The sequence below is a fragment of the Pseudorca crassidens genome, chromosome 1 (genome assembly GCF_039906515.1).
Source record: "Pseudorca crassidens isolate mPseCra1 chromosome 1, mPseCra1.hap1, whole genome shotgun sequence".
Lineage (NCBI taxonomy): Eukaryota > Metazoa > Chordata > Mammalia > Artiodactyla > Delphinidae > Pseudorca > Pseudorca crassidens.
This window is the reverse complement of record NC_090296.1, coordinates 5,827,849-5,854,030: the sequence shown is the minus strand read 5'-3', so window position 1 is coordinate 5,854,030 and position 26,182 is coordinate 5,827,849. Positions and strand designations below refer to the sequence as shown.

General features: G+C 47.7%; 1 protein-coding gene across 4 annotated transcripts in view; it reads left to right on the top strand.

Moving 5' to 3' along the window:
* The window catches only part of EML1 (EMAP like 1), a 198,752-nt gene extending 191,917 nt beyond the window's left edge, over nucleotides 1-6,835 (top strand). For all 4 annotated transcript variants that reach the window (XM_067725882.1, XM_067725863.1, XM_067725873.1 and 1 more), the window contains 5 exons: nucleotides 1,652-1,749; nucleotides 1,860-1,947; nucleotides 3,264-3,359; nucleotides 4,615-4,745; nucleotides 5,312-6,835. In XM_067725882.1, coding sequence (XP_067581983.1) covers nucleotides 1,652-1,749; nucleotides 1,860-1,947; nucleotides 3,264-3,359; nucleotides 4,615-4,745; nucleotides 5,312-5,437 — 539 coding nt within the window. In that variant the 3' untranslated portion in view covers nucleotides 5,438-6,835. The remainder of the gene's footprint in view (nucleotides 1-1,651; nucleotides 1,750-1,859; nucleotides 1,948-3,263; nucleotides 3,360-4,614; nucleotides 4,746-5,311) is intronic.
* The last annotated feature ends 19,347 nt before the right edge of the window (nucleotides 6,836-26,182 follow it).

Genomic DNA, 26,182 nt, shown 5'->3' with positions numbered 1-26,182 from the left:
TTAGAATAGTACTGGTACATAGTAGTTATTCAACAAATGTCGACTCATAATTATTTGATAGTAATTCTTGTTAGCATTTACTGTCATCATCATTATTGTCAGGGCTTGGTCAGTTGGAGGACCAAGTGCAGGTGGTCTGCCGGGCAGCTCTCTGGCCTTCTCTAGAACCATCAGCAGCAGAAGGTGGCCCATCCCCCAGCTAAGGCAGTCCTCGGCCCATTTACCCCACCCCCTCACGAGCCTGCTTTGGACAGGCTAACTCTGACTTGCCAACACCTTGATTTTGGCCAGGCATTGGCCAAGACTTCCAAAAATACCATTTCCTGATGGTGCCAGGCCATGCTATTTCCTGTAGGTCTTCCTACCTTGCGAGAAGGAAAACCAGGGGGAAGAGGTGGGGGGAGAACCCTTATTGACCTCATGATGTGCCAGTGACCGCTAGGACCTTTACAGACATTGTCCAAGGGAATCCTCTGAATTTCGATGAGAAGGTGCCGTGCTTCGTGGATGGAGGAACTGGCGCTCAGTGAGAGGAGGGACGCATTTGCTGTCCCCGAGCTCGTGGGCAGAGACCGCCCCTCCTCTAGGCTCCATTCTGGGTGCAGGTTGTCCGGCCCCCATGTGGTTCCTTTCTCCTTCCTTCCGGTTCCTGGCCCCAGGAAGGTCTGACCTCCTCCAGACTAGTCTCTCAGGCCCCGCTTCCATCCCAGTACATCCTGGGCCTCCCCACTCCGGCTTCACACTTGGCAGGTTCATCTGCCAGCGACAGGGGCTGCTCTGCTCTTACATTACAGTGAGCGCCTTCCCTTGTGTTTCTACACGAGCATCACGGCCTGATTCCTTAAGCCTTCCTGATGCCAGGAACCTGGGTAAAGGAGATGCTAACTGATGGCCCATTGGAAGAGCGGCAGGAAGGGCCTTCCAGGTGGGGCGGCGGGGGAATAAGGGGGGCGCTGTGTGCACAGAGGTGAGGGGAGAGGGCCCTCCAGGCATGGGGGGAGGGGCAGTGTGCACTGAGGTGAGGGGGAGGGCCTTCCAGGCAGAGGGGAGGGGAAGCATGCACAGAGGTGACGGGGAGGGCCTTCCAGGCTGGGGATGAGGGGGGCAGTGTGTGCAGAGGTGAGGGGGAGGGCGTTCCAGGCAGGGGGGAGGGGCAGTGTGCACAGAGGTGAGGGGGAGGGCTTTCCAGGCGGGGGGGAGGGGCAGCGTGTGCAGAGGTGAGGGGGAGGGCTTTCCAGGCAGGGGGGAGGGGCAGTGTGCACAGAGGTGAGGGGGAGGGCTTTCCAGGCGGGGAGGGGGTGGGCAGGAGGAAGTGTGCCAGAGGCCTGAGAGAACCCGGTCTGTTCAGGGAGGAATGATGCAGCCGCATCCTGGCGGGCCTTGGGGACCCCACTGAGGAACTGAGTCTTGATCCTTCAGCAGTGGGGACAGCCAGGGAAGGTTTTTTTTAAGGGGCAGAATCTGATCAGATGTGGATTTTCAAAAGATAGCTTTGGAAGTGGTATAGGAGTGATTTAAAAGCAAATTTTGTCTCTTTGAAATAATTCATGGCTATTTTTTCTAACTCTGTAATGGCCTCTAGCATTATCGCTTGTAATTGATAAAATGTTTATTCTTAACAACTGAAATGTAATCCCGCGTGTTTTTGCAGATGGGAATTTCTTAGCAATAGGCTCCCATGACAACTGCATCTACATATATGGAGTCAGTGACAATGGGAGGAAGTACGCACGGGTCGGCAAGTGCTCGGTGAGCGTGCTGGTCACTCCTCGTGGGTCTGTGCAGTTGTTTGTCACGTTACGACAGTGTGGGTGGGAATCTATAAGGCAAGTGAAACTCACCCATGTGTTCTCTCCCAGGGTCATTCCAGCTTCATCACTCACCTGGACTGGTCTGTAAACTCACAATTCCTCATGTCGAATTCCGGAGACTATGAAATCCTTTACTGTGAGTGGTTCCCCAGGTGTGGTCTGGGTGCAGATCACGTAGAACCTTCACTCTGAGACCAAATGGGACCTCCTGCAAAAACCCACGCCCCATACAACTTGGGCACGTGATGGCGTCTCTGGGCCTGGGTCCCTCCTCTGCACAGTACAGGAGTTGGGCTGGACACCTCCGCCTTGGCATTGAGATACTTGGGGTTTGGGCCCCGAGGAGGAGAAGGTGGGGCGCTGCAGGGAGAGGCAGAGAGAGTGGGTCAGAGCTGTCCCGGCAAGAGGGATGGTCCCTCGTGAAGGCATCACCCTCACGGGCAGAGACCCAGCAGCCCCCTGGGCCCCTCCTCCTCCCTCAGCCCTTCCTGGCCAGGTCTGAGCCCAGGCAGGGCCGTGCAGTGGAGGCATGAAGGATGGGGCTGCACTTCCCGAGCGCATGCTGCATGCCGTGCACTGCTTCCTCCAGCATCTGGCAAGCACCTGCCGCGCGCCAAGTGCAGGGTCCCAGGGCAGAGGAGGGCCCGGTCTCTGCCCCGGCGGAAGGTACCAGCAAGTGCAGTGTGCTTCACCCACAGGCTCTCAGGTGATCCACAGCACTTTCTGGCTTGTCCCATTTTAAGGAAGAGGAAATATCTCAGATACAAGGCCACAGGCATCAGGAGCCAGTGGGTGGGGAGGTGGGCGCCCACTCGTTGAGGAGCAGGCCTGGGCAGGGCTGCTGGTGCTGGAGGGAAGGGGCCTCCCTCGGGCGGGGCAGGAGGCCCTGCCTGATGTGGGGCAGGAGTGGGGGATGGTTTTCAGGGACAGGCCATGGGTCTAGAATCTTCTCAGACATGGTCTCATACTCCACTAGTGAGAGTTTAACTGGGCAACAAACAAATCACCTGCAACGCCACAGGTACTTGGTATGACTGGTTTCCGTAAGCTTCCATTCCTAACTCGGAGCTGAAGGGATGGTGTGTGTGTGTGCGCGCGTGTGCCCAAGTGTATGTTGGGAGAGGGCTAGGGAGCCTGACAGCAGGGGGTGGAGTTGTATCCAGGGGAACAGTGAGCAGACAGGGGCCTCAGAACCAGAGGTGGTCAAAGAAAAGAAGCCAGACTGGGGGAACAGACACAGAGGAGATGAGAAGAAGCGGAAGAAGTGGGGTCCCCACCGAGGCCCCGGGCCTTGGGCAGTGAGCATGGTCCCCGCAGAGCTGGGAGGTGGATGGTGTCCCCCTCCCAGAGGGCTTTGTAGCCGATGGGGCCTGGCTCCGAGGGCCCAGCCTTGCCCAAGAAGGAGAGGGGGCTTTGGCACTGATGTCACCAGACCTGCATTTGCCTTTCCAGGGATTCCCTCTGCTTGTAAGCAGGTCGTAAGTGTGGAAACTACGAGAGACATCGAATGGGCCACATACACCTGCACTTTGGGATTCCACGTCTTTGGTAAGGTCTCTGCACCTTTCATTCTGTTCAAACGTAGGATGATCTACTTTCAGAATGACTTTCCAATAGTAGTGAAGTCTCTTGGTCGGCTTCAAACTGCTCTGCTACCCCGTGGACCCCACAGGACACACTCCCCGCAGCCCTGGGGAAGGGCCAGGGCTTGCCCAGCTATGGCCAGGCGAGAGGAACCAGAGCCCTTTTCTCTCATACGAAATGGGTCCTGAGATAATTCTCTAGAACGCTTGTATGAGGTAGTGCCAAACATCCTCGATAAATGGACCAGATGGTACCCTATCAATTTATTTACCATTTGTTAGACTGATTGTATCTTTTTGGCCCTTAAACTAAATTTTTCACCTCCTTCAAAGTTTAGATTAGGAATATGTTTATAAATGGTCTAAAATAAATTGCCACAATTTAGTAGAATAAAAAAAGAAAAGGCGGGTACTTATAATCTCTTTATGTATGACCGCACGTCAGTAAGTTGGTCAGAAGTTCACAAGTCTCCTTAGGGCTGGCGTTTTGTCATCCTCTGGTGTTGAATGCTAGGACGCCCTGGGTTTACTCTAGATCTGCCTGTTAGGAAACTGATGTGCATGCAGCTCTCTCATATCCAAAGTTATTGGGACCAACAGGGTTTCCTGAAGCAATGGTCAGGAGATCCCATCCCCCAGACCACACCCCAGGCCCACCTGGGCACACGGCTGTGGAGTCAGAGCTGCTGCATCACCCGGCCCACAGTGAGCAGACACCCCACCTGCCCAGTGCCACCAGGCAGACAGAAGCCATGAAGGGCTGACACCAAGGAACGCCTGAAACACACAGGCAGTCCCAGAGTTAAAAAGCTCTTTGGAGGGCCTCTCATATGTAAAGAGTTACCCCAAAAAAAGAAAAGTTAGGAAACTGCAGGCTTAGGACTAGTCAGCTTCCCATCAGATGCTTTGGGGATAAAGAAAGCCATCATGTCCAGAACCAGGGATTCTGGCCTGCTTTCTGATGTAGCGTCAAGAAGGGGCCCGAAAGAGGTGGAAGCCCTGAAGGCCTGTCACTGCGACTCTCATGCAGCAGAACAGTATACGCAGTGAGGGTTTCCTGGAACAGCCTGCAGGGAGATCATCTGAGACGAAGCGTTCCCTGGGCGTGGTTTCTAAATCTGGGACATTTCTATTTTCGTGGGAGTTCGATGGCCAGTCCCCACACAGTGTGGCCCTGTGTCCTGGTATTTCCAGTGCTCTGTCTGGGGTCTTTGTTTTAGGAGTGTGGCCAGAAGGCTCGGATGGAACCGACATCAATGCCGCCTGTCGGGCCCACGAGAAAAAACTCCTGTCAACCGGTGACGACTTTGGCAAAGTGCACCTCTTCTCCTACCCCTGCTCACAGTTCAGGGTAAAGGCTCATCTTCTTCTCTAGCCTTACCCCACGGGGCGCACTTACTGCCTGGCCTGTTGGTAATTGAATAGAAAGGTGCTGTGAGTGATGCCACCAGTCACAGATGCAGGGGTGACCGTCATTCGGCTGCCCCAGAGCACTTCAGGTCCCCCTCCACTGCCCTCTGGGGAGAACCCCGCCCCCCCACGTGGTGCTGGCTTGTCCTCCTCTGCACTTCGTGGGCCTCCCCCCTCTGCTGTCCACCACGGCTCCCTCTGCTCCAGCCCTGCTGAGCCAAGCCCGCACCAGTTCCTGGAACACCCCTCTTCGTTCTTCCCAGACCTGACCCTCCTCCTAGAAGACCCTCCCCTCCACCCCTGCATCCGGTCCTCCCTCCTTTGGGCCGGCCTGTGCCTGGTGCAGCCTCTGGGGTTGAACCTCTCCCTGCCCGCATTCGTCCCCTCCAGACCAGATTCTCAATGTACAGGGGCTCCATGTGGTTTGGCACGAATGTAGACGTCCAGCACTTCCAACCCCGCCTCGATGGCTTTGCGTTCAGCTCCTTCCATATCATTCTTCCCCAGGCTCCCAGCCACGTGTACAGCGGGCACAGCAGTCACGTCACCAACGTCGATTTCCTCTGTGACGACAGCCACCTTATCTCCACTGGCGGCAAAGACACGAGCATCATGCAGTGGCGGGTCATTTAGTCCCGGCAAGAACCCGGGGGAGCAGAACGGGCAGGAGGTACAGACTCGAGTTTCGCTCACTCGGTCACTGTGATTTCTGCTTTGTTTGAAGAGTTCTCACAAACCTCAGGAAAATTATGCCCTTTACTGGTTACCTTAGCTTAGTGGATCGGTGAGCATCACAGCAGGTCAGCCATTCAGGTCTCTCTTTTGTTGTACAATATATAAAACACTTAATATAAAAAAGATGCCAAGGTTTACATTACGGTGACATCGAGAAGTGACTGGTGTATCCTTCATAACTTTTCTATGAACTCTTCAAAAACGGTCACAGAATGCCTTTTCAAAGATTGTATATAGGCTTTACTGTTTCACCATGGAGGTTGCTAAGTCAGATATTTATGATAATGAGGTACTGCATCGTGATCGCTGTTGATTAACTGGTCCTCAAAGGATAAGTCGTTGGGGAAGAGAATGGATAACTGATTTGCACAACTGAATCAGGAAATGCAAATAAGACTTTATTTGGTTAACATTTTCTAAGGTTTCATTCAGTGCTCCCTCTGGGAGGCTGGTGAGAAAGGGGTCAGATTCTTCTTGTGTTAAGCAGATTCTACTCCAGATTCACTTAACTATTGCAGCAGGGTACCCAGGCATTTCAGAGTTCCAGCTAGACTGTCTGCCTAACCATATGCAGTCAGCCACCTAACGCCTACACGAATCACGTCCCCTCTGTTCCCCGCTCACAGGCCCTTGGTGAATGGTGGAGACAACGAGCCACCTTCCTCTGTATATTAATTGGCATGATATGGTATCGTACTTGTATAGGATTTTAGCAATTCATAATGAATACGTAAGGCTAGGCTTTACTATTTTAATGCTTACGGACATTGTATATTTGTATTTTAAGACCAAGTAGACCAAGTCAAAAAGATATCTCTCTAGTGTACCATACACCTGCAGCGGGGAGAAGTCTGGAAGGCTCCACCAGGTACTAAGGGCAGCTTCTTTTCCTGTCTTTTGTGCATGGACGGCTTATTACGCTATGAAATAAGATTGCGCTCTGATGAGAAAACAGAGAAGGCCTTACCCATTTCAATTGTGTGGCAGATTGAAGTTTATTGTTTACATTGGGGAATGTATCTCAGATTTTAAAATAGAAGAGTAATAAACAGACTTAAAGACGAATGTTAAGATTTTTACTTGTTCTAGGCAAGTAAATGAACTGAACCATCAACTCTACAGCACTGGTTGTTTAGAGTGGCCGATGAAGCTGAACATTGGGGAGCGTTTTTTATTCCATCTCCAGCCGGCTGCGGAACTGCCGGGCACCAGTAAACAATGTGTATTAAAGATGATTCTGTTTGTATGTATCCTTATCAAATATATTCTATAATGAAATAAAATCTGAAAAGTGGATTTCTTATTGACCTATAATCATGAAAGTATATAAATTAAAATATTTAAAATTAGATATGATTCACACAATATTCTGTTTCATATCCAGATTTTTTTTTTCCTCACCTGGGTCATTTGCAGATAAAACAGCAGTTTGCATATGGTGTGTAAGCACTCATCAGATTAGACAACTATAAAGCATTCAGCTTTTTGTTGTTGTTGTTTCTGGCCGCCCCACGTGGCTTGTGGGATGTCAGTTCCCTGACCGGGGATTGAACCCAGGGCACAGCAGTGAAAGGCCGGAATCCTAACCACTAGGCCACCAGGGAACTCCCAAGAATTTAGCTTAATTACCATACCCAGTTGTTAGTTTACTTGGTTATGTAAATACTGGCAAAAATAATCATTTTTTTTTTTTTTTTTTTTTTTTTTTTTTTTTTGCGGTACGCGGGCCTCTCACTGTTGCGGCCTCTCCCGTTGCAGAGCACAGGCTCCGGACGCGCAGGCTCAGCGGCCGTGGCTCACGGGCCCAGCCGCTCCGCGGCATGTGGGATCTTCCCGGACCGGGGCACGAACCCGTGTCCCCTGCATCGGCAGGCGGACTCCCAACCACTGCGCCACCAGGGAAGCCCTCATTTTTAAATTAATAATTAAGGAATAACCAGATCAGAGAAGGGAAGGAAACCCATTATTGACTCAAAAGTTATAAGATCTACTTTTCTTTCTATACACTTCCAGTATTCTCCAAGCTCGATAATGGAAAAGGGGTATGCATATAAATCATTATTGCTGCCTGCATACTTGCCTACATTTTAAATGAAATTCTCAGTATTAACCTTGCAGGTAGTCATTAACATAGGAAGCAGTGGCCGTGCACCACCACTTACCACCTCTCAGGCAAACTAGGCCTAGAACCCCGGGATTCTGCTGGAATGAGAGACCCCAGAAGCAGAGCCAGGCCTGTTCCTCCCAGTGGCCTATGGCCACATCAGCTCTTAGCCCTACTGCGGAGAGTGACAGATGACGGACTATTACCCTAATCTCGGTGAAGTGATGGTGTGGACTAAGGTGCAAGCAGTGGACAGGGGAGAGGTGAATGGAGTGTCTGAGAGCGGTTCCTGGGTTAACGTCAGCAGGGCCTGGCGATGGATGGGATGGGGGCAGTGGGTGAGGCCCAGGTCCCCGACTGTTCTCTGGGCAGATGTTGGTGCCGTCGGCTAAGATGGGGGGCGCTGCAAGTTTGAAAGAGGATAATGAGTCAGGCCTGGTACAGGCTGGAGTGAGGTGAGGGGCCGCTGAGACATCCAAGTGTTAAGTGCGAAGCAGGCGTTTGGCTGGCAGGCGCAGAACAGAAGTCGGGCTGGAGGTACCAGCGTGAGTGATGCTCTCCGCAGGAGGCTGACGCTGAAGCCAGGATGTGCTGAGTCTGCGGGTCCTGGGCAAGCAGGGTGAGGAGAGGGCCTCCGACCCAGCCAGGGGGACTCCGATGGACTTCAAGGTTAGGTAGAGCATGAGCTGTCAGCAAGGAAGGAGAAAAGCCAGCAGAGGGCTGGGTGGGGCAGAAAAGAGACCCACACGAGGGCTGTGGAGGACCCGGCAGCCGGGTGGCTTGGTTTGGTGCTCGCTGTGGAGCCACTGTGGGCTCTTTACTTGTTTAGCAAATGGTTTTCCAGCATCTTTGTACAAAGTGATGCTGGGCAGGGGATCCAGGCGTGCTGGGAGAGGGCTCCTCTCTCACATGCTCCTCGGCAAGTGGAGGAGAGAGGGCACAAGGTCGGGGTGAGGGCATGGGGTGGGAGGCCTCCAGAGCCAGCTGGAGCTGCATGGGGGAAAGTTCAGTGGATCCTGGCATCCGTGGACTTACATCTGCGGTTTCCACTGCATGAGGTGCACCCTGGCAGTGGGTCAGAGGGGCTGTCCGTGGTTCACTGGAAAGCCCGCTCAGACATCTTCCCAACCCCTCCAATTTTTTTTGAGGGATTGCTTCCACTGCCCAGAGGCCGCACACGGCACTCATTGGTCGTTTTTTCTCTGATTTGGGAACAGGCTACCATCATCTAATCTTTGAGGCAGAAGAGCACACAGAAGAAGTAACGTTGGAGACCCTCTGGCCTCCTCAAAGGGGTTCAATCTAATACACAACCGGGAAGCAAGACGATAAGTCTGTACTTCTCGCGAGGTAGAAACTGACTCCAGGCTACTGTCCGTACTGGTTCTCAATTTCTTTAATAGAAAATTTCAAACATACACAGAAGTAGAGAAAGCCTCTCACCCAGTTTCAAAAATTATTGACATCCTGAAAGCCTCGTTTCTACTCTCTCTCCTAACTGTGGGTGGGGAGGGGGACTGGAGTACTTTAAGAGTCAGTCCAGCAGATGGCGGACCAGGAGGACGCGGAATTCTTGTCTCCTCACAACCAGGGCACCTACCAGGCCCCGGTGGGGGACCGCAGACACCTAAGGGGACGGGCAGAACCCCCAGCGACCAGGTAGGACGTGGGACTTGAGGGGAGTGAGGGGGGAGGACAAGTGGAGGCGGGACGGGGCTGGCGACCCTGAAGGGCGGCTGGGGGAGGGGAAGGGAGCCCATGCCCGAAGGGGGAAATTGGGGAAACACTGGCAGGGCAGAGGATCAAAAGGGAGCGTGGCCAGGTTTCCCTTGACCACTTGGGACCCCGGGAGCCTGCTGAGATCCCGGCCCGATCCTCTGCCCACCAAGGCCCCCTCCAGTCAGACAGATCCTGAGGGAGCGGGAGGGAGGGAAGGGGGAGCAAAAGTAAAGGCCGGACCTCTGGGACCGGCACCCCTGAGGGGTGGCTGGGGGAGGGGAGGAGTTCCTACACCCAGCGGGACCTACCCACGGTTAGGGGTCCAGCGGAGATGGGGGAGACCCTGGGGGAGATGATGGGGGAGGGCACGAAGGAACAGAAGGCAACGGGGCCAGTGCTCTCCCTGTCCACTCAGGCACTGGGTAGCCTGCTGGCATAATCCTCTGCCCTCGGAGCCTCCCTCCTGCCATGCAGAGCCCAAGCCCCGCCCCTGCACCCCCAGCCAGGGCCCCGCCTCTACACTCAGAGACCCCCTCCAAGGCGCTGGGCCTAAGCCCACCCACACACCCGCACGCAGGGCCCTACCTCCAAACTCCGGAACTCCATACTCCAGAGGCCCTACTTCCAACGTGCAGCCTCTCCCCTTCTGCCAGGTCCTAAGCAGAGGCCCCGCCCATGCTTGAACGTCACCCGCTAGGCCCGGCCCCACGCTCAAACGTCACCCCCCACACCCACCTAGGTCCCGCCCCACCCTAAAAGCCATCACTGCCTAAGTTCCACCCCCACCTAAACTCCGCCCCCATAGCCAAAGCTTTTCTTTTTTCTTTTCCTTTTTCCTCTTTTAGATTGGGGTTCTGTTTTACATTGTTGATTCATTGTTGTTGATTCTTTAATATTTTTATTTTTCCTAATAAATCTTTTATTTTTCTAATTTTATTTTATTCTTTATACTTTGTTAGTGATCTCTCCTTTTGGCTTGTTCCCTACCACCCCCGTTTTTTTTTTTTCTTTTTTCTGTTGTGGTTTTGTTTTACCTTGTTGCAGTTGTTTCAATTATAGTTTTATTTTTCCTAATATACTTTTTATCTTTCTAATTTTATTTTTTATTCTTTGATATTGTACGGCTCCTTTTTTTCTTTCTTTCTTCCTTTTTTTTTTTTCAACCACACCACGAAGCTTGCGGGATCTTGATTCCCAGGCTGGAGGTAGGGCCTGAGCTCCTGTGGTGGGAGCTTCGAGTCCAAACCACTGGACTAACACAGAACTTCAGACCCCAGGGAATATCAATCAGAGTGAGGTCTCCCGGAGGTCCTCATCTCAGCACCAAGCCCCAGCTCTATCCAACTGCCTGCAAACTCCAGTGCTGGACGTCTCAGGCCAAACAACCAGTAAGACAGGAATACAACACCACCCATCAAAGAAAATAAAATGAAACGACAAAAAAAATACGTTACAGATGAAGGAGCAAGGTAAAAACCTACAAGACCAAATAAATGAAGATGAAATAGGCAAGCTACCTGAAAAAGAATTCACAGTAATGATAGTAAAGATGATCCAGAATCTCAGAAGCAGAATGGACAAAATACAAGAAACATTTAACAAGGCTCCAGAAGAATTAAAGAGCAAACAAACAGTGATGAACAACACAATTACTGAAATTAAAAATACTCTAGAAGGAATCAATAACAGAATAACTGAGGCAGAAGAATGAATAAGTGAGCTGGAAGATAAAATGGTCGAAATAACTGCCAGGGAGCAGAATAAAGAAAAAAGAATGAAAAGAATTGAGGACCGTCTCAGAGACCTCTGGGACAACATTAAAGGCACTAACATTTGAATTATAGGGGTACCAGAAGAAGAGAAAAAGAAAGGGTCTGAGAAAATATTTGAAGAGATTATAGTCGAAAACTTCCCTAACATGGGAAAGGAAATAGTCAATCAAGTCCAGGAAGCACAGAGAGTCCCATACAGGATAAACCCAAGGAGAAACATGCCGAGACACATACTAATCAAACTATCAAAAATTAAATACAAAGGAAAAATAGTAAAAGCAGCAAGGGAAAAGCAACAAATAACATATAAGGGAATCCCCATAAGGTTAACAGCTGATCTTTCAACAGAAACTCTGCAAGCCAGAAGGGAGTGTCAGGACATATTTAAAGTGATGAAACGGAAAAACCTACAATCAAGATTACTCTACCCAGGAAGGATCTCATTCAGATTCAATGGGGAAATAAATACCTTTACAGATAAGCAAAGGTTAAGAGAATTCAGCACCACCAACCCAGCTTTACAACAAATGCTAAAGAAACTTCTCTAGGCAGGAAACACAAGAGAAGGAAAAGACCTACAATAACAAACCCAAAACAATTAAGAAAATGGTAATAGGAACATACATATCAATAATTACCTTAAATATAGATGGATTAAATTCTCCAACCAAAAGACATAGACTGGCTAAATGGATACAAAGACAAGACACATATATATGCTGTCTACAAGAGACCCACTTCAAACCTAGGGACACATACAGACTGAAAGTGAGGGGGTGGAAAAAGATATTCCATGCAAATGGAAATCAAAAGAAAGCTGGAGTAGCAATTATCATATCAGACAAAATAGACTTTAAAATAAAGACTATTACAAGAGACAAAGAAGGACACTACATAATGATCAAGGGATCAATCCAAGAAGTAGATATAACAATTGTAAATATTTATGCACCCAACATAGGAGCACCTCAATACATAAGGCAAATGCTAACAGCCATAAAAGGGGAAATCGACAGTAACACAATCATAGTAGGGGAATTTAACACCCCACTTTCACCAATGGATAGATCATCCAAAATGAAAATAAATAAGGAAACACAAGGTTTCAATGATACATTAAACAAGATGGACTTAATTGATATTTATAGGCCATTCCATCCAAAACCAACACAATACACATGCTTCTCAAGTGCTCATGGAACATTCTCCAGAATAGACCATATCTTGGGTCACAAATCAAGCCTTGGTAAATTTAAGAAAATTGAAATTATATCAAGTATCGTTTTTGACCACAATGCTATGAGACTAGATATCAATTACAGGAAAAAAAATCTGTAAAAAATACAAACACATGGAGGCTAAACAATACACTACTAAATAACCAAGAGATCACTGAAGAAATCAAAGAGGAAATCAAAAAATACCTAGAAACAAATGACAATGAAAACACAACGACCCAAAACCTATGGGATGCATCAAAAGCAGTTCTAACAGGGAAATTTATAGCAATACAATCCTACCTCAAGAAACAAGAAACAAGAAACACCTTAAATAAACAACCTAACCTTACACCTAAAACAATTAGACAAAGAAGAACAAGAAAACCCCAATATTAGTGGAAGGAAAGAAATCATAAAGATCAGATCAGAAATAAATGAAAAAGAAATGAAGGAAGCAATAGGAAAGTTCAATAAAACTAAAACCTGATTCTTTGAGAAGATAAAGAAAATTGATAAACCGTTAGCCAGACTCATCAGGAAAAAAAGGGAGAAGACTCAAGTCAACAGAATGAGAAATGAAAAAGAAGTAACAACTGACACTGCAGAAATACAAAGGGTCATGAGAGATTAGTACAAGAAACTATATGTCAATAAAATGGACAACCAGGAAGAATGGACAAATTCTTAGAAAAGCACAATCTTCCAAGACTGAACCAGGAAGAAATAGAAAGTATAAACAGACCAATCACAAACACTGAAATTGAAACTGTAATTAAAAACCTTGCAACAAACAAAAGCCCAGGACCAGGTGGCTTCACAGATGGCAAATTCTATCAAACATTTAGAGAAGAGCTAACACCTATCCTTCTGAAACTCTTCCAAAATATAGCAGAGGGAGGAACACTCCCAAACTCATTCTATGAGGCCACCATCACCCTGATACCAAAACCACACAAGGATGTCACAGAAAAAGAAAACCACAGGCCAATATCTCTGATGAACATAGATGCAAAAATCCTCAACAAAATACTAGCAAACAGAATCCAACAGCACAGGGGCTTCCCTGGTGGCACAGTGGTCAAGAACCCACCTGCCAATGCAGGAGACACAGGTTCGATCCCTGGTCTGGGAAGATCCCACATTCCGTGGAACAACTAAGCGTGTGCGCCACAACTACTGAGCCTGCACTCTAGACCCCATGAGCCACAACTACTGAGTCCATGTGCCACAACTACTGAAGCCCATGCACCTAGAGCCTGCAACAAGAGAAGCCACCATAATGAGAAGCCTGTGCACCACAATGAACAGTAGACCCCACTCGCCTCAACTAGAGAAAGCCTGTGCGCAGCAACAAAGACCCAATGCAGCCATTAATTAATTAATTAATTAATTAAAAAAAGAATCCAACAGCACATTAAAGGATCATACCCCATGATCAAGTGGGGTTTATCCCAGGAATGCAAGGATTCTTCAGTATATGCAGATCAATCCATCTGATACACCATGTTAACAAATTTAAGAAGAAAAACCATATGATCATCTCAATAGATGCCAAAAAAGCTTTTGACAAAATTCACCACCCATTTATGATAAAGACTCTCCAGAAAGTAGGCAGATAGAGAACTTACCTCAACACAATAAAGGCCATATATGACAAACCCATAACCAATATCGTTCTCAGTGGTGAAAAACTGAAACCATTTCCTCTAAGATCAGGAACAAGAAAAGGTTGCCCACTCTCACCACTATTATTCAACATAGTTTGGAAGTTTTAGCTACAGCAGTCAGGGAAGAAAAAGAAAGAGAAGGAATCCAAATCAGAAAGGAAGAAGTAAAACTGTCACTGTTTGCTGATGACATGATACTATACATAGAGAACCCTAAAGATGTTACCAGAAAAACTACTAGAGCTAATCAATGAATTTGGTAGAGTAGCAGGATACAAAATTAATGCACAGAAATCCCTTTCATTCCTATATACTAATGATGAAAAATCTGAAAGAGAAATTAAGAAAACACTCCCATTTACCATTGCAACAAAAAGAATAAAATACCTAGGAATAAACCTACCTAAGGAGACAAAAGACCTTTATGCAGAAAACGATCACTGATAAATGAAAAATGATACAAACATATGGAGAGATATACTATGTTCTTGCATAGGAAGAATCAACGTTGTGAAAATGACTCTACTACCCAAAGCAATCTACAGATTCAATGCAATCCCTATCCAACTACCAATGGCATTTTTCACTAGAAAAATGAACTAGAACAAAAATGAACTAGAACTAGAACAAAAAATTTCACAATTTTTATGGAAACACGAAAGACCTCCAATAGCCAAAACAGTCTTGAGAAAGAAAAACAGAGCTGGAGGAATCAGGCTTGCTGACTTCAGACTATACTACAAAGCTACAGTAATCAAGACAGTATGGTACTGGCACATAAACAAATATAGATCAATGGAACAGGATAGAAAGCCTGGAGAAAAACCCACGCACCTATCATCACCTTATCTTTGATAAAGGAGGCACAAATATACAGTGGAGAAAAGACAGCCTCTTCAATAAGTGGTGCTGGGAAAACTGGACAGCTACATGTAAAAGAATGAAATTAGAACACTCCCTAACACCATACACAAAAATAAACTCAAAATGGATTAAAGACCTAAATCTAAGGCCAGACACTATAAAAACTCTTAGAGGAAAACATAGGCAGAACACTCTGTGACATAAATCACAGCAAGATCCTTTTGACCCACCTCCTAGAGAAATGGAAATAAAAGCAAAAATAAACAAATGGGGCCTAATGAAACTTAAAAGCTTTTGCACAGCAAACGAAACAATAAACAAGACAAAAAGACAACCCTCAGAATGGGAGAAAATATTAGGAAGCGAAGCAACTGACAAAGGATTAATCTCCAAAATATATAAGCAGCTCATGCAGCTCAATATCAAAACACAAACAACCCAATCCAAAAATGGGCAGAAGACCTAAAAAGACATTTCTCCAAAGAAGATATACAGATTATCAACAAACACGTGAAAAGATGCTCAACATCACTAATAATTAGAGAAATGCAAATCAAAACTACAATGAGGTATCACCTCACACCAGTCAGAATTGCCATCATCAAAAAATCTACAAACAGTAAATGCTGGAGAGGGTGTGGAGAAAAGGGAGCCCTCTTGCACTGTTGGTGGGAATGTAAATTGGTACAGCCACTGTGGAGAACAGTATGGAGGTTCCTTAAAAAACTACAAATAGAACTACCATATGACCCAGCAATCCTACTACTGGGCATATACCCTGAGAAAACAATAATTCAAAAAGAGTCATGATGTTCATTGTAGCACTATTTACAATAGCCAGGACATGGAAGTAACCTAAGTGTCCATCAACAGATGAATGGATAAAGAAGATGTGGCAGATATATACGATGGAATATTACTCAGCCATAAAAAGAAACGAAACTGAGTTATTTGTAGTGAGGTGGATGGACCTAGAGACTGTCATTACAGAGTGAAGTAATTCATGAAGAAGGAGAAAAGCAAATACCGTATGCTAGCACATATATATGGAATCTAAAAAACAAAAAAATGGTTCTGATGAATCTAGGGGCAGGACAGGAATAAAGATGCAGACGTAGAGAATGGACTTGAGGACATGGGGAGGGGGAAGGGTAAGCTGGGACGAGGTGAGAGAATAGCATTGATATATATACACTACCAAATGTCAAATAGATAGCTAGTGGGAAGCAGCTGCATGACACAGGGAGATCAGCTCAGTGTTTTGTGACCACCTAGAGGGGTGGGATAAGGAGAGAGAGAGGGAGATGCAAGAGGGAGGGGATATGGGGATATACGTATGCATATAGCTGATTCATTTTGTTTTACAGCAGAAACTAACACAACACTGTAAAGCAATTATACTCCAATAAAGATGTTAAAAAAAAAGTCCAAGCCACCATGTCATTTCACCTAGAAATACTTCAGTCTGCTGCTCTGATGAGGACAGTTTATTTTATGTAACCACCATGACCTCATCACAGCGGACAGACTTAATAGCGATTCCCCGCTACTGTCTAATGCCCAGTCCATATGCAGATTTCTCCAGGTGTCAAACCAGCCCCATGTCTCAATGCCTAGCACTGCCTGGGTGTACGATACAGCCATATAAAGCCTTGGGCATACAGCTGCCATGTGTGCCCCCTCCCCTGAAAGTGCGGATAGGGGCTCAAGCCTGCATGTGCCCTTAGTTCCGGACCCTTGTCTGACCCTGTGGCTCACTGCCGCATTGTACCCTCCCCCTCCCACTCCCTCCACCCCTGGGCAGTATGCTTAGCTGTCCCCTCCCCCCACCCTGCCTCAGGCCCCCTCGGGACACTCCCCTCCTAGGCCACCCAGCTGGATCCTTCCGATCTTGGCTGGCGGGTGGGACTAGACCCAATGCCTGTTGAGAAACCTCCGCTCCCTCTTGAAGGTGGAGCCCTGTTCAAGGTGAGCCTTTCTGGCAGGGGTTCAGTCCCTCCCAGGGGGTCCCAGCTGTTCCAATTTGCCTCCTCCACGCTCTTCCACACGTTTCAACAAAAACAGGACACAAGCTCAGACCACCCTGGGGCCGGGACGTGGGGAGGGAGTGGTGGCGACCCTGCACTTGGGACGCCTAAGGGAGGGATGTGCTTGTGGACACAGATTTTGTCTGAGCTCAAAATGTGGATGAGCTAAGAACAAATTTGGTTGTTTCGGCTTAGAACCAGAGTAGGTGCGTAGCACCCATAAGATGAAAACTGAAAAGGTAATCATCAAAACTTGGAAATAGATTTACGTGTAAACCTTCCCTCCTCTACCTTTCTGGCTACAGGTGCGCCACCTGGTGGCAGAAAGCAGAGCTTACCTTCTCTTCCCCAGCTTGCCAATTTCCTGTCTGACCTCCTTAGACTAGGAGTGTGGGGAGAGAGAAAGGAAATTCTTTTCTTTTTTTTGAATTATAGTTGATTTACAATGTTGTGTTAGTTTCAGGTGTACAGCAAAGTGATTCAGTTATATATATAGATATGTATATTCAGATTGTTTTCCATTACAAGTTATTACAAGATATTGAATATAGTTCCCTGTGCTATACAGTAGGACCTTTTTGTTTAACTATTTTATATGTAGTACAATAGTTTCTATCTGCTAATCCCAAACTCCTAATTTACCCCTCCCCCCTTCCCCTTTGGTAACCATAGGATTGTTTTCTATGTCCCTGAGTCTGTTTCTGTCTTGTAAATAAGTTCATTTGTATCATTTTTTTAGACTCCAAAAATAAGTGACATCATATGATATTTGTCTTTCTCTGTCTGACTTACTGCATTTAGTATGATCATCTCTAGGTCCATCCATATTGTTGCAAGTGGCATTATTATGTTCTTTTTTATGGCTGAGTAATATTCCATTATATATATATATATATATATATATATATATATATATCTCACATCTTCTTTACCCATTCATCTGTTAATGGACACTTAGATGGCTTCCATGTCTTGGCTATTGTAAATAGTGCTGCAGTGAACATTGGGGTGCATGTATCTTTTCATCTTTTCCAGATATATGCCCAGGAGTGGGATTGCTGAATCGTATAGTAACTCTAATTTTAGTTTTTTAAGGAACCTCCGTACTGTTCTCCATAGTGGCTGCAACAACTTACATTCCCACCAACAGGGTAAGAGCATTCCCTTTTCTCCACACCCTCTCCAGCATTTATTATTTGTAGACTTTTTGATGATGGCCATTTTGACTGGTGTGAGATGATACCTCACTGTAGTTTCGGTTTGCATTTCTCTAATAATTAGCAATGTTGAGCATCTTTTCATGTGTCTGTTGGCCATCTGTATGTCTTATTTGGAGAAATATCTATTTAGGTCTTCTGCCCATTTTTTTATAGGGTTGTTTGTTTTTTTTAATATTGAGTTATATGAGCTGTTTGTGTATCTTGGCAATTAAGCCCTTGTCGGTCTCATCGTTTGCAAATATTTTCTCCCAGTCTGTAGGTTGTCTTTTCATTTTGTTTATGGTTTCCTTTGCTGTTCAAAAGCTTATAAATTTGATTAGGTCCCATTTGTTTGTTTTTGCTTTAATTTCTTTTGCCTTGGGAGACTGACCTAAGAAAACATTGCTATGATTTATGTCAGAGAATGTTATGCCTATGTTCTCTTCTAGGAGTTTTATGGTGTCGTGTCTTATGTTTAAGTCTTTAAGCCATTTTGAGCTTATTTTTGTGTATAGTGTAAGGAAGTATCCTAACTTCTTTGATTTACATGCAGCTGTCCATCTTTCCTAGCACCACTTGCTGAAAAGACTTTTTTCTCCATTGTATATTCTTGCCTCCTTTGTCGAAGATTAATTGACCATAGGCGTGTGTTTATTTCTAGGCTCTCTATTCCATTCCATTGACTTATATGTCTGTTTTTGCACTAATACCATGCTGTTTTGATTACTGTAGCTTTGTAGTATTGTCTGGAGTCTGGGAGGGTTATGCCTCCAGCTTTGTTCTTTTTCCTCAGGATTGCTTTGGCAATTCTGGGTCTTTTGTGGTTCCATATAAATTTTAGGATTATTTGTTCTAGTTCATGAAAAATGTCATGGGTAGTTTGATAGGGAGCACATTGAATCTGCAGATTGCTTTGGATAGTGTGGCCATTTTAACAATATTGATTCTTCCAATCCAAGAGCATGGGATGTCTTTCCACGAGAAAGGAAATTCTTATCAGACAACGATTGTTCTCACTCTCTGGGCAGCTGTTTCAGCCGACCCTTCCCAGGGAGATTCCAGAGGTTCTTGGGGAGCCCCTACGTTGCCAGTGTTCTCTCACACATAGTGTAGTCCCCTTGACCTGGGGAAAGGTGTTCTTTCCATTAGGCAGCTGCGTTCTCCTGCAGCCCCTGAGCACAGGGCAGTCCACCTCTTGTCCTCTTTCTGTGGAAGTCCGACAGCCCCTGCTGGTGGCCCTGTGGACGGGATCTAAGATGATTCCTCCCCTGGCTCGCATCTTGTCCCACCCCCAACACGGACGGTGGGCAGTTATGCCCTCCCACACAGCCTCCTCGGGCAACTGCTGAGAGCCACCCAGTCGCCTGTAGATTTTTCAGCCACTAAGTCCACAAATTCTAGGAGACACGCTCGAGCTCTCAAGAAATTGGGGTGAGAAGGAAGCAACGCCCACCCCTCCTTGGGGAAAGGTGGTTGGAATCAACAGCTCAACTTTCCCCGAAAGAAATTCTCCTTACAAATACTTTTTAAGAATTTGAATTCCTGACCCTCTTATACCCTTAATGTGGTTGTGAGAGGCTGAGAGGTCTCTTGGGGGCGTCCTTTGTAAACTCCGCCCGTGGTCCAGCAGCACCTTTGGAACGCAGGTCTACTGGGTCTCAGCTCCTCCCCCAGGACTTGGCTGGCATGCATGCACGCATGCACACACGCAAGTATTCATGCACACACACACGCGCGCACACACGCACGCAGGCTTGCACGGGCTCAGATTCACTGGATCTCGCCCAGCCTTTCTCCAGTTCCCAACCTTCCACTTCCTCTCTGCACGACCGGCCTGAGAGGTAGGATCACTTGCCCATCTTCTACAAGGAAGAGACCTAGGGTCAGAAAGATAGAGGTGCTTGCCCATGTCACTCAGTGAGTTGGTGGCAGAGCCAAGGGAGACCCCCCCAGTTCTCCCAAGCTACGTTCTCGGACCCATGCTCAGCAGAGCGCCATTCAAGGAGCAGCAATAGAGGATTTCCAAATAACTTGAGAAATGCCACGTGCTACGTACAGTGTGTGGTCTATGGGGACTCAAGGGAAAGCATTGGGAAGCTCTGTCATAAAGAAACCTGTTGGGACTTCCCTGGTGGTCCAGTGGCTAAGACTCCACACTCCCAATACAGGGGGCCGGGGTTCGATCCCTGATCAGGAACTAGATCCCACATGCCGCAACTAAGAGTTCGCATGCTGCAACTAAAGATCCTGCGTGCCACACCTAAAAAAGATCCCGCATGCCACAACGAAGATCCCACGTGCCGCAGTTAAGACCCGGCGCGGCCAAAAAGAATAAATACATAAATATTTTTTTAAAAAAGAGAGACCTGTTTACACCAGCATTTCGCAAACGTGAGCGTTGGGCACCTGTGCTCTCAAGACACTGATTATCGGCCATGATCGTTCCATCTTGGGAGAAACTGTGAGAGAAAGTCATCATCCAGGAGCTGAATATAGCAAAGAAAGGGGACTCGGAGGCCACATGATTCTCCCTCCCCTCCTCCATCCCCAGTTTCTGCTAAGAAGGGCTTCAAGGCCGTATTCTCAACAGCAGGGACGAGGAGCATGAGGGCTCTTCTGCTTTCCTGTGTTCCCAGCCAACTCCTTTAGACTATGTTCTGCTCTCCTCTAGAGCAACCAGCCTCACTGATGCACAGAATCTGTAACTGGAGACCCTAGGGTGCAATGCAACAAGCCCCTAGACAGCAGAGAACACCAACCCTCGCCTCCCTCGCCCCTTTTATTAGGCCAGTTGCCATGGCGATGGGGGGGGAACCGGGATGGCAGGCACTGGGAGCGAATTTGCTTAGAATATTTCAGCTTATAACATTTGGGGGCAATCTCTCCCTCCTTACCAGGCCTGAACTAAGGAATTGCCTGACTCCCTGCTGTGTGACACGGTCTGTTGCATTTCTGAGATTCCCTTGGCCAAATGGGCTTCTTTTTTATTATTATTATTTATATATTTATTTATTTATTTTTGGCTGCGTTGGGTCTTCGTTGCTGCATGTGGGCTTTCTCTAGTTGCAGCGAGCAGGGGCTACTCTTCATTGCGGTGCACAGGCTCTAGGCGCCCGGGCTCAGTAGCTGTGGCTCACGGGCTCTAGAGCACAGGCTCAGTAGTTGTGGCGCACGGACTTAGTTGCTCCACGGCATGTGGGATCTTCCCGGACCAGGGCTCAAACCCACGTCCTCTGCATTGGCAGGCGGATTCTTAACCACTGCGCCACCAGGGAAGTCCCCCAAATGGGCTTCTGTATCTTTTAGGTTACCCCCAGAACCCTTACAGCCATGACTACCAAAAAGGAGAGTGAGCTGTGATAGTCACAGTCCAGCACGCTGCCCACCCCTCACTTACACCCATGGCACTGCACGGTGTTCTGTTCTCATGTGGTTTATTTGGGTTTATTTTACTCTGATTCACACAGAAGTGGCAGGTGGCAGAAGTGGCAGGTTTAGAAACCACAGCAGCGGCTCATCATCTGGATCTGAAGCCAGCCGTGGTAGAAGCCAGACAGCACCCCTGTGCTGCTTGTTTCGGGAGCACCTGAGGTTGCCCCATCCTCACCTTCAATCATCCTTGGCATCGGGCTGCTGTGAAAGCACTTTCAGATGCTGTGGGAAAGGCTTTTCCCTCGTTCTGGCATGTTCACTCCTGTGTGTCTCCTTCCCAGGCTGAGGCAGCTCTCGGGCTCAGACGTCAGCAGGGTTCAGAGGAAGGAGAGGACCCAGCAGGCTCAGGACAGCCAGATGGGGAGATCTGGAGTCCAGGAGGACAGCCACGCAGCTACTGCACCCTTACCTCCCCCGAGGTACTCTGGCCGACCCCCACAGTAGGGCTGTTTATTTGTAGAATGGTGGGGCTGCAGGAGAGCTCCGGGAGGGGGTCATCTTGGGGGAGTATTTCCCCAAGTGTGTTCTGTGGAACAGCAATTCCACAAGGTGTTAATAGACCCTGGGTTTGTGAGTCAGTGAGTTAAACAGGTTTGAGTATGTTTTTAGTGTGGATCTTCTCAGAGTTTTAATACATCGATGTGCATTGTCCAGAGAGCCATCGTGTCCATCCATCCATCCAATAAGTACCATCTCCTTTCTGCACCAGACACCATACTAGGACCAGGGATACCAAAGGATACCATAGTTCTTGCTCTTGTGAAGCCAGACAGCTGGTGACAGGCAGCGAGGGGTCAGCAGAGGTGGAGACCCCTTAAGCCTGGGGACTCAGGCAGGTGGCCTTTGAGCAGAGAGTGGACTGGCAGAGTGAGGGGCCGAAGCATGCAGCCATCTGGGGGAGGCCTCCTGGGCGCCAAGCACGCAGGGTCCCCAGGGCTGTCTGACCACACTCACCGCCTTTCCTTCCTGGGATGTGTCTGCAAGGCAGAGTCTCTGGAGCACATGGTGGGGGGGGATGCGATTTTGTTCAGCCCTGTCTTTCTGTAGATGTAGAAACCAGAGTACTGGGAAAACAGGGATTTGCTCTAGGTCACTGTGACCTTGGCAGGGACAGCCCCCCCAGCCACCTTAGTTTGTTTGTTTTTTTATAAAATAAAGTTTACTGTAGTTTTTCATGATAAAACTAATACATACCCATCACAGCAAATTCAGAAGGGAGCCCTCCCATATCCCTACCACCCAGAAATAGCACTGATACTTCTTAGTGCATTTCCTTCCTGCGTTTTATTTCTGGGAGTACATTTTTGGATGTGTTTCTGTAGTTAACATATTGCATAGACAATGCTTTGTATTGCTTTTTTCATGTAACTTTGTAAGCATTTTCCCCTGTCATTTATAACTTCATTATAAAGAACTCTGATCAGCTGCAGATAAACGGGCTGCTGTGACTAATATCACTCACTTAGCTCAGTCCTCTCACCCCTATGGTGATGGTGATGATGATGATAAGAAAAAGTAATAAAGGCCACACTTACAGAGGGCATTTGTCCACGATGCATTCTCTGAAGTCTCCTTCCATCAACATTTAAAGAGGCTCAAATCTTTCCCATTAGAAGAAAACCTCCCTGGTCTCTTCCTCAACTCTCGGTGCTCTGCCCACTTCTCTTCCTTCTCCGCCCCTCCCGGGGCTGTGTCCTCAGCTCCTGGGGTCTCAGTCACCTCTTCAGCTCTGATAAGCCCCCCAGATCAGTATCTTTGACTCATCTTCCTTAGCACCACACCTGGATGTCCATCTGCTTGCCCACTGGGACCTCAATTTCATGTCTCCAATCAGTTCATCCACTTTTCTCCCCACACCCTGTGCTCCATCCTCCCAACTGCCCAAGCCAGCAGTGGGCATCCCTCTGCACCCCTCTTTTGGACTCACTGCCCATATCGACAAGCCGCCAATAATAGTCACGACTCCACAGCATCCCTTAGAGAGCCCTTAGCCATGCCCCGCACAGGGCGACTCCTTCAACACTCTCACCACTCGAGCAGGGCGCTTCTCCTTTTCGCAGGCTGCAGGTTCGTAGTTCCCATTGTTTTTGGTGTCTGTCCCCAGTGGCTAAGGTTGGTTCAGTGGGTTGTGTAGGCTTCCTGGTGGAGGGGACTAGTGCCTGTGTTCTGGTGGATGAGGCTGGATCTTGTCTCTCTGGTGGGCAGGTCCACATCTGGTGGTGTGTTTTGGGGTGTCTGTGGACTTATTATGATTTTGGGCAGCCTCTCTGCTAATGGATGGGGTTGTGTTCCTGTCTTGCTAGTTGTTTGGCATAGGGTGTCCAGCACTGTAGCTTGCTGGTCGTTGAGTGAAGCTGGGTGCTGGCGTTGAGATGGAGATCTCTGGGAGATTTTCGCCTTTTGATATTATGTGGAGCTGGGAGGTCTCTTGTGGACCAGTGTCCTGAAGTTGGCTGTCCCACCTCAGAGGCACAGCACTGACTCCTGGCTGCAGCACCAAGAGCCTTTCATCCACACGGCTCCTCGATTTGGGATGATTCGTTGTCTATTCATGTATTCCACAGATGCAGGTACATCAAGTTGATTGTGGAGCTTTAATCCGCTGCTTCTGAGGCTCGAGGGTGCTTCTCTTTTTGATGGCCCTCCTTTTACTGACAATGAGGAAACTAAAACTCAGAGAGGTCAGGTGACTTTCTAGGGCTGCACAGTGAGTGAGCTGGGATTTGAACCCATGTAGTCAGGTTTCAGAGTTCACGCTCAGCAGTCCTGCATCTCCAGCACTGAAGGGGCCATCACCTGCGTCCACGTCATCTCCCCATCTGTGCTGCCTCTGCCCTGGCCCAGCTGCAGCCCCACTGGCCTTGTGCCACGTGGCAGCCGAGTGAGCTTTCCAAACACCCCCATTCTCTTGCTTAAACCCCTTTAGCGGCTCTTAGGGAAAAGCTCCTTCACGCCGTGCACGGGGCCTGCTCAGAGGACTCCGGGCTCCTCTCCCACACCACCTCTCTCTGCTACCACTCTCTGTCCCCACACCTCAGCACGCCCCCTGTCAACACCCAGCCTTCACCAGTCTTTACATGTGCTCTCTGCCCCAACACTCTTCCTCCCGTTTTTCCTGGCCAACCATCATAACTTTCATAACTCAGCTAAAAAGCCCCCTCCTGGGGACTTCCCTGGCGGTTCCGTGGTTAGGACTCCACGCTTCTGCTGCAGGGAGCATGGGTTTGATCCCTGGTTGGGGAACTAAGATCCTGCAAGCCACAAGGCGTAACAAAAGAGGAAAAAAAAGCCACCTCCTCCAGGAAGCCTTCCCGGAGTGCCTAGTCTGATTTCTGGTCCCTCTTATGTGTTCCCCTCCCCCTCCATTGTACTTCCCTCATCACAGTGAATTGTAAGCATGGGTTTCCTTAGTCTACTTGCCTGTAGCCCTTCTGTCCATAAGCTGCCTAAAGCATAAACACTCCTCATCTTGTTCATTCTTCTTTCTCCAGCACTTAGCACAGTGCCTGGTGAGGACAGCCTATCAGTAAGTTAGGGGGATACACGAATGAATGGAGCTACAGGCAAGGTGAGCATTTGGACTTGTATTCAATTCCTAAACCTTTACCCTTATCCCCGAATATCTTTTCCTGCTTCCAGTGTTTTACTATTGCAAACCACACTGCTGAGAACAGCTTTGTCCCCTGAGTCTTTCTTTTAGATTTACTTCAAGACAAACGCCCAGAAGTAGAATTACTGAATTAGAGGGCAAGAACATCTATATGTCCCCTGATAGGTTTTGCAAAAACTGAATTCCAAAATTACGGTAACAATCTAGGAGGCTTTTTCTTTTGTAGCAAATGAATCCTCTTTCCTTTTCTATGTGTCTTCCTGGTGGAAGCCGCAGAAAGCTATTTTTACCTAAAGGCTGTAAAGCTCGTCATTCTCAGGGGAGAAAGTTGGGCGTGTGTGTGGATAGACAGTGTGCCCGCCTCATCAGCCCGTCAGCCCCTGCATGCTATCTAGTTCTAGGTCATTTGGGGAAAGCAAATTTCAATTATGTTCCAAATTAAGCAGCACTTCTGTAAAAGAAGGAACGCACGCAGACGCAGATACACACACGCACACATCCATCTCCATTGGGGGACTTACCTTTAAAATCCTAAGGGACAAGCAAGTTGTCAAAGCATAACCCATGAACTTTGGCAGGTGAATGCTATGAAGAGATCAAAGCTGAAAGCACTTTGGGGGCGGGGGGATCATCTGACTTCCAATGTTCGTTTTAGCAACAGCGTTCTGCAGATAAAATCTTACAGGAAGGGAGGGAGCCGCAGGGGGAGGAGAAACGGGGGTATATGTATATGTATAGCTTTGTTATACAGCAGAAACTAACACACCATTGTAAAGCAATTATACTCCAATAAAGATGTTAAAAAATAATAATAATAAATAAATAACAATAAAAGAAGCCAGTAGAGAAACAAGTGTATGCTGTTACATGATAAAGTCTACCTTGTATCGCTCTGAACTGAATAAAATCAGAAATGATTTCATTAAAGTGGACAGATGAGAATAAATCAAAGAGAAAAAGAAAAAAATCTTACAGGAAAATCCACGCTATAATATGGTTGAGAATGCAGCTGCTGCGGCTTCAGGGGGC